The following is a 9,790-nucleotide window of genomic DNA, read 5'->3' as shown; positions in this document are numbered from 1 at the left end:
AGGGATCCCTGGTAACATCTCTGACGGCCAAGATCTCCCAAACTGACAAAAATGCGCAAGGATAAAGGTACGAACACCGTCTTTACCATGCAAAAGAAGAAGGGTTTGCATCTAACCCTTCACTCCCCCAGCTGTCGGCCAGTCTGAGAGCATGAATAAAGGCTATGCTCAGTTTATACTCACTGAAGAGCGTTGCAGTCGGACCTAACGGGGTCTTTTGCAGGCTACAGCAGTCACATGCCTCACTGCTTTCCTCCCAGTGACAGCATTTCCCCTTCGTTACAGCTTCACTGAAGTGCACAACGACACCTGCAAAGCCTTTTACAGCCTGGCTTCCCAAGGAAACCTCAACCTGCTGCCACGTGGATCTGCCCAAAGGACCCAGCTCCTGACCAATGCCCTAGCCTGCCTGGTAAGCTGCATTTGCTTTTAAAGTGCATCCTCTCCGTGCCCTAGCTGCACCACTCCATCCATCTCCCAGAGCAGATTCAGCGTACTTCATTGCCGTCCCCTTCCAAATATTCTTCATGAGCATTATGGGCCAGGTATTAGCACCGTCATAAATGATCCCCTCCACCCTGTTGGCCGGGTGAACTCAGGAAAGGAGCTGAATAACCAACTCCAAAACCCATCTGCAAAATGGCTTGAGGTGCCCCTCTGACCCTTGCTCTTGGGGTGGTTTCTATCAGGCTCCTAAACCCCTACTGCACGGTCCTCTCCCCCAGGAAGTAGAGAACACCACCCTCAGCAAGGAGCAGCTCGGCAGGCTGGGTGCTTTGGTGTGTGACATGGACACTGCAGCCATCGCAGACTCCCACCCTCGGATCCTGGAGAATTTAAAGCTCTGTCCAGCTCTGACAGAGGCCCAACAGACTGCCCTCAACGTCCTCCTCGGCAGTGGGGAGAGCCAGTACGGGTAGGCACAGCTCCTCTGGCTGTCGTGGAGGCTGAGAGCAGCCCCGATGCAGTGGGATCTTCTTGCCTGGGGTCTTCCGTGAAGGCACTCAACTTTGCTTTCCCCGATCTGGTGCAGGGATCCTTCGTCCTGGGATTTAGCAAGTTTGCAGAAACTTGGGCCGCTTGCTGTGTATGTGAACCAGACCACGTGGAGCTCAGTGAACGTGGTAGGTTATCCCCCCGCAAGGAGCCCTGGGTGGGCTCAGTCCACCCTCTTGGGCAGCTGGGACTTGCTTCTGGGTTGAATATTATATATATCTATATATATGTGTGTGATATATAGATAGATATACACACACACATACATATATATTGCATATATGCATATAGATATATGCATATACATATGCATATATGTATATATGTGTATGCATCTGTATATATGCATATGCATATACGTAACATGCATATGCATATATATCTACATCTATATCTATATATATATATATATGGATATATATATATATAGATAGATAGATAGATAGATAGATATAGATATATATGCATATGTATATGCATATGCATATATATCTATATATATAGATATATAGATCTATATCTATCTATCTCTATATATGCATATGCATATATATATGCGTATAAAAGTGTGTGTTATTATAGAGCTGCCTGCTGGAAAATCCTTTTGTGCACAGCAGATCCTTTGTCTTTCTCTCCTCCTATCCCTGTTCCCTTCATTCAACTCAGCACCAGGATCCTCTCTTCCTTCAGCCCCATCTTAGCATCACCACCCTCTCCTGTTTGCCTCTCCGCCTGCGCGCGATCCCAAGCCAGCTGAAGTTGGTGCTTTAAATTTCCCATCACTTAAATGATTTTGCTGAGGCCTCAGGGTTATTTCCTGTTTCACTCTAAGCTTCCCGCAACCTCCTTCTCCCTCAGGACGTGAGAAGGGCCTTCTTCAAGAGCGTGGTCGCTGGGTACCAAAGCCAAAGTGCGTCTCAGAAAAAGAAAGCCGTGCTCCTCTTGAAATCTCTTGGAGTTATGTCGTCTTCATCTCGCAGGCCTAAACGTGCCCCGCAAGGTACGTGGGGCGCTGGGTGGATCACTGGTTTGGATCAATTAAAATAATCATTCAAAGGCACTGGGACAACAGGTTCAAAAGCATCAATATGGCTTAAGAGCCTGCGCCCCGTTCCCAGAGCTCTCTGATCTTCTAGGGCCAGCAAACCTGCGGTGCAGATATGTAGGGAACTGGGGAATAGGGCTCCCCATTTCCAACAGGGCTGGAAAGGAGCAGAAGTCCTCGAGGTGTCCGTTTAGCCTCAGGAAGTGCAGCACCAAGGCAATGGTGGGAAAGAAGTAAAGTCCTTATTTCTCACTGCAAAAAAAGCCAGTAGTGGCAGGAGACCCTGAGAGGGAAATGCTGTAGTTTCTAGCAGGTCATCTGTGGGATGGGCTGGTAACAATTTCTCCCCTACAGAAAAAAATCTCCTTAAATTTAACCAGGAGAAGCCATTAGTGTTTTATTGAAACATAATAGGATCCTACTGATATCATTACAACGCCTACTGATCAGAGTGCCTGGACCATTTTTAAGAACTAGGATTTGGTAGCCAGGAGGTCATTCACAATCCACTTTTATCAAAAATTGTTTGCAAAAACTTTCTGGAATGGCTGTGACCCCCAAATAAATCTCCTGAGCTCTCCCTATAAGGTACTGTAGTGATGGGAGGGAGGAAGGAAGACGAGCGTGTTTGCTAACGGACCCTTTCTGCCCATTATACTTTGCAAACAGCGTGCATGTCTGAAGCCATCACTGCCGAAACCATCCTTGACCCCCTGTTCCTGGTGTCTTACACCTCTACCGAGCAGTTTGATGCGTGCTTGAGTAACGAGGTTTTGAAAGACAACCTGGTCCCTTTGCTGGAGCAGCCCCTCACCGAGGAGCAGCTCGATGTCCTAAAGCGGAAATTTGGCGAGGTAATGATGGACATCATGGGATAAAACGGCGCTGTGCTGCTGAGGGCCAAGATGGCCTGGGTCCTTCTCAGTCCCACGTCTGTGGGTGAACACGTGTTGCAGGGAAGGGTTTCTGACCTCAGCTCTGCATAGGGTTGCCAACTCTGTTTGAATCTCATCTGGGAGGTATCCGAAACACCAACATGCCCACGACACATGATGCTCGCGTGCTTGCACATATCGGTTACGGTCATGCACACGTATATGCACGTGTGCTCCCACACCTGCGTTCAGCATGTTGGATGCACCGTGACTAGAGGTAGTCAAGAGATGCTCTCATATATGCACATATAGTTATGCGCATTGCTACGACATTTTCAAAACCCACTGGGCTACTGTATAAATCGGATGCAACATTTAATATTATTTTAATGAATGCCCTATCGTTTATCTCCCGGGTGACTCTCAGCAGTCTCCTGGAGATTTAGATCTAATTCCTGGAGGGTCGGCAACCTGGTGCATGCAGCAAGAGAGGCAGTAGGGTTGCCTTGCAATGCGATACTCCTTTCTGCATCGTGAAATGCTGCGGCTAAGGTCGGGTGGTGGCTGGGAGAGCTGGAGGAGCAGCTCAAACCATTCTGTGCATAGGCACACACACTTCTCAGGCCTGCTCCCTGAGGGGCAAGTCTTTGCTGCAAAGAAAATAACGAGATCCGCTCATCCCGCACCCAAAGCACTCGCACTGTCACACGGTTTGAGCTATCCCAACAACCATCAGGGAGGTGACGCAGAGCCAGTTTGAGAGCAGAGCATCTGAGTTTGGATCGGGATGGTTTGAATGGGTAAAGATCCGTCTCCCACGCCTGCGTTCAGCATGTGGGATGCACCATGACTAGAGGTGGACGAGAGATGCTCTTATATAAAAGCTTGCCATGAAAAGCCAAGTCAGTGATACGGCAGAGGGACAAGCAACGTGGGGGAGGCAGCAGGGCAGCAGTGATTATAAAAAGGGAGTCAAAGCCAAAGGGTATTGTATCTTGTGATAGGAGACAAGCAATCACCACTTTGCTGCAGCTGGAATTAACCTTGTGCTCCTCGTTATTGCTCTTGATATCCCCGTCTATCGCGAATCCAGCTGTTAAGCCCATTCATTGATTCCCCTGCAGCTGGAATTAACCTCGTGCTCCTCACTATTGCTTTTGATATCCCCATCTATCGCGAATCCAGCTGTTAAGCCCATTCATTGAGTCCCCTGCAGCTGGAATTAACTTTGTGCTCCTCGTTATTGCTCTTGATATCCCCGTCTATCGTGAATCCAGCTGTTAAGCCCATTCATTGATTCCTCTGTCACTAATGACTCAGTCTGACCCTTTCAGATTTACCCCGATGGGATCCCAGAGGACCAGCTAAAACTCTTCAGCTTGTTATCACGCCGCTACACCGCGAGCGAGATCAGCAAGTGGGCGGTGACGTCCAGTGAAACCCTCATGGCTCTGCTGGACCCGGAGGCCGGGAGCTGGGGGGAAGCCGAGGTAATTGTGCTGGTGGGAGCTAACGAAGGGATAGTGGCAGTAGGTCAATACCTTGTGACCCAGGACCAGTAGAGATGAGGGGAGTGAGCAGGGCTAAATTATGGAAGGCCATTACAGGGTGGGGTATTCTGTGCCGGCAGAGGTGAGATCTCTCACCTGGAGATTTTCTGCTAGCCTCCGCCCTACAGCAATTCAGATCCCCTCTCCCCACGATGAGCACAGCCCAAACATCAAACAACACGAGAGTCTCTTTTTACTGCCCCTAAATACATTCACTGCCTTTCATTCTGCTTCCTAGGTCAAACAGCTGGTCGCCAGATACATGGACCTGGGTGGCAACTTAACGGGACCCTTGCTCCGGCATACCGAGGGCGAAGTGCTGTGCGACCTGTCTGATGAGCAGATTAAAACAATAAGCCCAGAAGCAATTGGGTAAACCGCCTTTACAAAGGGAAGGGGTGCTTATATGTCATGAGTCAATGGTTAGAGCAGTGCTAGGCAGGTCTCCGCGCACTGCACCCCTCCTGGAATTGGAAGCCAGTGCCACAGGGGAGAAATATTTCAAGTTATTTTAGGGCAGCGAGCTTCCTGGAAAACAGCCGCTCTGAAGCGACCTTGGGGAAGCAATTAAATGCATGCTTGTAGCGTGAGGAGGCAGCAGGAGAAGCTAATGCAATTTAAAGCTGCGCAGAATCATTGCTTTGCGGAGATCAGGCTCAGCCACGCCGGGAGAAGCCCGCGGATAATATCCTAGGATGCATGGGGCCACTTGGCTTGCAACATTTAGGGCTAGGATGTGAATCCCCCATTCATTTAGCAGTGGAGCTTGGGAGCATTCAATTCAGTCTTCCCAAGATTGGGCTTTTGTGTCCCTGTGGATTTCTAATTGCTTCCTGTTCCTCTAGGAGTGCTGGAAAATTAGACATTTCTTCCTGTTCACAAGCCAAGAAAGACCAGCTCTATGCCAAAGCCCGTGATGCATTTGCTAGCCAGAAAGGAACCAGTGCTTATTACCCTTTAATCCAACCCTATCTAGGTAGGTATTTAAACCTTTGCCTTTCTTGGGCTCCAGTGTGGCGGATGCAGTACTGCATGCAGTGCCGGCACTTGGTGACCCTCCTACAGCAAAAGCTGGTGTTTGCTGCTTTGAAAAGGAGGTTGCATTTTTACATTTATTTTTATGAAGGTGGGGCTCCAGTGAAGGACCTGGAAGACCTGGCCAAATCTGACGTTGCCATGGATATCAACACATTTACTGCCTTAAACCCTGATGAGCTGCAGGTACGTTACCAAATAGGTTGGACTCTTCTAATCAGCAGCATTAGGCGCTCCAGAACGTTTGCTACAAGAGGTAGCAGACACACCTTAATATCAGTGGTGGGTCCATCCACGGGAGACTGCAGAGGAGCAGATGGAGCGAGGGATTAGCAATGAGGGGTCATTTGTATTATTATTTGTTTTTATGCCTATTGCATCTTAGCCACAAGCAAAATACTTTGCAAGTTTTCTGTCCCATGGAAGCTGCAAACTGAGTAGACAGGGTAGGCAAAATTCATTGGGAAAAGGCTGAACAAGTAGGCTAGCATGCAGTAGTTTCGGGGTCACTAATGGGTCAGAATTGGTTGGGCAGGATTTGCGATTCCATATTTTTAATAGAGTTTTTTTTAAAGGAAGTTATTCCCCCGTCAGTAATCGCATTAGGAAGATAAGCCTCTGGTAGCATCAGCTGATGAGGAAGGTGAACAGCAATGTCATGACTGTGTTGCAGAAACTCAGCGTCCAGGACGTGAAGAATTTGCTGGGTGTAAACCTTCCCTCTCTAAAGCAAGCTGAAAATCATCCAGCCGTGGCCAACTGGACCAAGACTCAGTACCAGTCAGAACTGGACAGGATCCTGGGAATCGGTTTGCAGGGCGGGATGCCAGATCCAATCTCAACAGCAACGAGCATCGCTAGTATTGTAATCCCTAATGACACCACTACCCCCACAGCTACCTCCTCCAATACCACCCCCCCAGCCGCTACCCCCCCCAGCACCAGTGTCTCAAGAGCAGTCATCAACCCCACGGTCTTTATCCATAATGCCACCACCCCCCCGCCTGCTATCAACCAAACTCTGACCACCCCCAGCACCACCCCATCTACTACCACCATCCCCGACACCAACACCGCGACTGCCATGATCAACCAAACTGCCAACACCCCCAAGACAACCACACCAGCTGCTGTTATCAACCAAACAGCCAACACCCCCATGCCAACAGCCATTATGCACCACGCCATCAACACCACCACCCCAGCTGCTATTACCGACCCAACTGCCAACACCCGCGACCCCACCACGACTGCTATTATTGGCCACGCTACCAACATCACTCCGAATCGGGTCATCAGTGAAACAGTCACTGCCTCTAACACCACCTCTGTTACCGCAACTGCTGTGAACACCCCCAACGCCACCACCCCAAGTGCCGTTGCCTCTAATGTCACCACCTTGACCCCCGACACCACCACTCCTGGTCCCCATATTGCTAACATCACTTCTAACACTACCACCGCAGCTCCTGTTGATACTACTGCCATCACCCACAACACATCTACCCATCACCCATCACCCATCATGCCCACTTCCCCCACAACTACCTCAAATGCCACCGCTCCACCTCCCATTATCTTCACATTCACTACTAGCACTACACCGTTGACTGTCAAGCCAACCATTACCTCAACAGTGCCCAGTCCCACCACCCCTAGAAACACTGCCCACCCCCCAACAACTGCCACGACATCTGCCACAACCACGGTCACCACCCCAAGGCCCAATAAGACAACATCAACCAAGACAACGCAGCCAACGAAGCCAACACCCGTGGGATTCATCAATCTTAAACCGGTAACCAGTACGTATCTGTAAAAGGCACTAAACTTCTTAAGAACAGCCCTGGGGATAATATATTCATGGATGAGCACTAGTCTTTTGAGCCTCTTGATGGTCAGAAGCAGGATGGACATCCTGTTATTAGGAAAGGAGCCTGTTACGGGTGATACCAGGTGATAAACCAGTGCCAGGTATAATTTTGTTGGGTTTTAATTGTGCCCTCAATCAACACCTAACAAACACCTTCCATACTGGCCATGGAGCAGTCTCAGATGGTATTAGTAAGTGTACATGGGTAGATATTCAGGGTGGGTGGGATGAAGACCAGAGAACTGAAATGGAAAGTGCTGTGACTTTTGCAGGACAATGAGCATTTTATGGCCTTGAAGGATGCAGTTCAAGTGCAGGCAGGTGAAGCATACCTGCTTGCATTTGAAGGATGCTGTTCAAATGCAGTATACTTCACCTGCCTGCATTTGAACAGCCTCCTTAAAGGCCATAAAATGCTCTATTGTCCTTTAATGTAAGGGGGCACCTCCTCTCTCAGTCTTAGATGCTGCATTAAATGCATGGATTAGGTTCTCTTTTCCTCAAGTATATGCAAGAAGAGACTCCGTCTCTCAGTTCAGTATAGCTCGTAGATGGACTGTAACTGGGTGGGCAGTGCTGTGGATGAACAGGCAAGAATATGGACCAAAGGCCACTGTTTCCCTATGTGTCTTCAGAAATGTCTGAGCCCCATGACCACACTATTGCCCTAACGACCCATTTGGGAGCTCACGTGCTACCACATTGATAACCCAAGCCTTTCTGCTTTGTATTCTTTCCTTCCAGCATCAGGAGCGAACCTGTCTTTCAGTCAGCTGCACATGCTGTCCCTGACCATTGGGATCTTCTTGCTGAGAAGATTTCTCTAATGCCATCAGCACAAACATGGCCTTTATGGTATTCCTCCTTTCATTTTTCACTGGCCCCCAAAAGAGCTGAGATGCAGGCATCGTATTCCCTCCCAGGTGGCAGAGATCCCACTTTGCAGCACATGTGGGAGCTACACGAAGCTGCCAGGACCACATTCCCCGGAGGCAGTGCAATGATCCTGACGGGACAATTAGATATTAAGATGTCACTACTGTTGCTCAGACTTTTAGAATAAGTTTCACATTCAAAGGACAGAGCTGTACGCAAGGACCTGGAGCGGCAGCTGCAAACTACTCCGGATGTACATACTTCAGGGGTATTTGCCCCGTCCCTCCGATGGATTCAAACAGCTTTCTCTCGGCAGCAGGCCTGAACTAAATCCTCCCTAAGGAGCAGCGTCTGCCCGTGCATCCATTCAGTGCAGCAAAATCCAGATGATCCATGGGGTTAGGCGCCTCCATACCTACTATGATGAGGGCGTGCAAACCAACGGGGCCTCCAAACAGCTGTGGAGGCCCACCAAGGTGCCCCTGATGACCAAAAAAGTAGTACCCTTGGCAGGCGAATCTGTTGAAATGGCTGCATGACTGAGGTCTAATGCCCCCATTACAACCAACAGGATACCTTCACTTTCTAGGGTCTTTTATCGCCTGGAGACCAGTGCCATGCTATGGATAATGGACCCTTATTCACAATGCAGATTCAGTTCCAAAATACTTTCAGACTGTGAGACCTGAAAACACCCGGCACCTCTATATGATCAACAAATGATGACGAGCCATTAGTAGTACCATCGTTTGATTTGGCGATGACAGTAGACCCAATTCTGCCCCACACAGGCCCATCGAGTAGTACCGTACTCGTTACCAGCCCCAGGGGATTCATCTCAGCTGAATTTGGTTTCACTGCCAGGGTTTAAAGGTATCGATCACTGTTGAAGGATCAGTTTGGTCTGCTCTTCTTGAGTCATGTAGTGTAGCTGGCAGTAGGTTACTCTAGAAATCTGGTTGCTGCCTTCACCCTGCTTTACTTTGGATGTAGGAGAGGTCTCTAGATTGGGATTTGTTCCAGCCATGCCAAAGCCATTTACGGAAAACAGGGTATGTGGGTTATCACATTAATGCTACATAACGAACATCAAAGTATTTTTTATTTTCCCCAGATGTTCCTGGGCGCGTATAGTTCTGTCTTGCTGTCTGTTTGAATAAAATACAACAGTTCCTCTCCTTTCTTGTTTCCGTTTTTTGCACCTCTTCGGAAGTGCCCATGCTGTTTCCATACACGTCCTCCAGCCAGGTGCAAATCCACGCTCTTACACTTCAAAATAACTCGCCGTTTCAGCCATTTCCCTGCTTTACAGTTTCTCCAGCGGCCCCTCTTCGCCCCTTCCTCAATCGGCACGGAACTGGCAGTGGGGAACGGGGACATGCTTTTCTGCTGGTCAACCAGAGCTTTGTGAGAGCAGAGAGGAGAGCATCTTCCAGTTGGCTCCTGTCACAAGTCGTGGGGCTGGGGACAAGGACCACTTTCTGCAAGGTGGAGGTTTCCACTCTAGCCCCTCTACAGTTCTTGAGGACGTGTCTACACG

At 49.1% G+C, this 9,790-nt stretch overlaps 1 protein-coding gene across 1 annotated transcript in view; it reads left to right on the top strand.

Annotated features, from left to right (window-relative positions):
• Positions 1 to 8,467, top strand: part of LOC102368358 (mesothelin-like protein) — an 11,447-nt gene extending 2,980 nt beyond the window's left edge. The window contains exons 6-16 of the mRNA XM_006024045.1: positions 286 to 412; positions 726 to 916; positions 1,034 to 1,124; positions 1,855 to 1,996; positions 2,711 to 2,895; positions 4,251 to 4,406; positions 4,705 to 4,838; positions 5,312 to 5,442; positions 5,593 to 5,687; positions 6,175 to 7,306; positions 8,119 to 8,467. Coding sequence (XP_006024107.1) covers positions 286 to 412; positions 726 to 916; positions 1,034 to 1,124; positions 1,855 to 1,996; positions 2,711 to 2,895; positions 4,251 to 4,406; positions 4,705 to 4,838; positions 5,312 to 5,442; positions 5,593 to 5,687; positions 6,175 to 7,306; positions 8,119 to 8,201 — 2,467 coding nt within the window. The 3' untranslated portion in view covers positions 8,202 to 8,467. The remainder of the gene's footprint in view (positions 1 to 285; positions 413 to 725; positions 917 to 1,033; positions 1,125 to 1,854; positions 1,997 to 2,710; positions 2,896 to 4,250; positions 4,407 to 4,704; positions 4,839 to 5,311; positions 5,443 to 5,592; positions 5,688 to 6,174; positions 7,307 to 8,118) is intronic.
• Positions 8,468 to 9,790: the final 1,323 nt, after the last annotated feature.

The sequence above is a fragment of the Alligator sinensis genome, unplaced genomic scaffold (genome assembly GCF_000455745.1).
Source record: "Alligator sinensis unplaced genomic scaffold, ASM45574v1 scaffold1283_1, whole genome shotgun sequence".
In the NCBI taxonomy this organism is placed as follows: Eukaryota; Metazoa; Chordata; order Crocodylia; family Alligatoridae; genus Alligator; species Alligator sinensis.
Note: the sequence above shows the minus strand (reverse complement) of the source record. Positions and strands in the feature narration are given on the sequence as shown.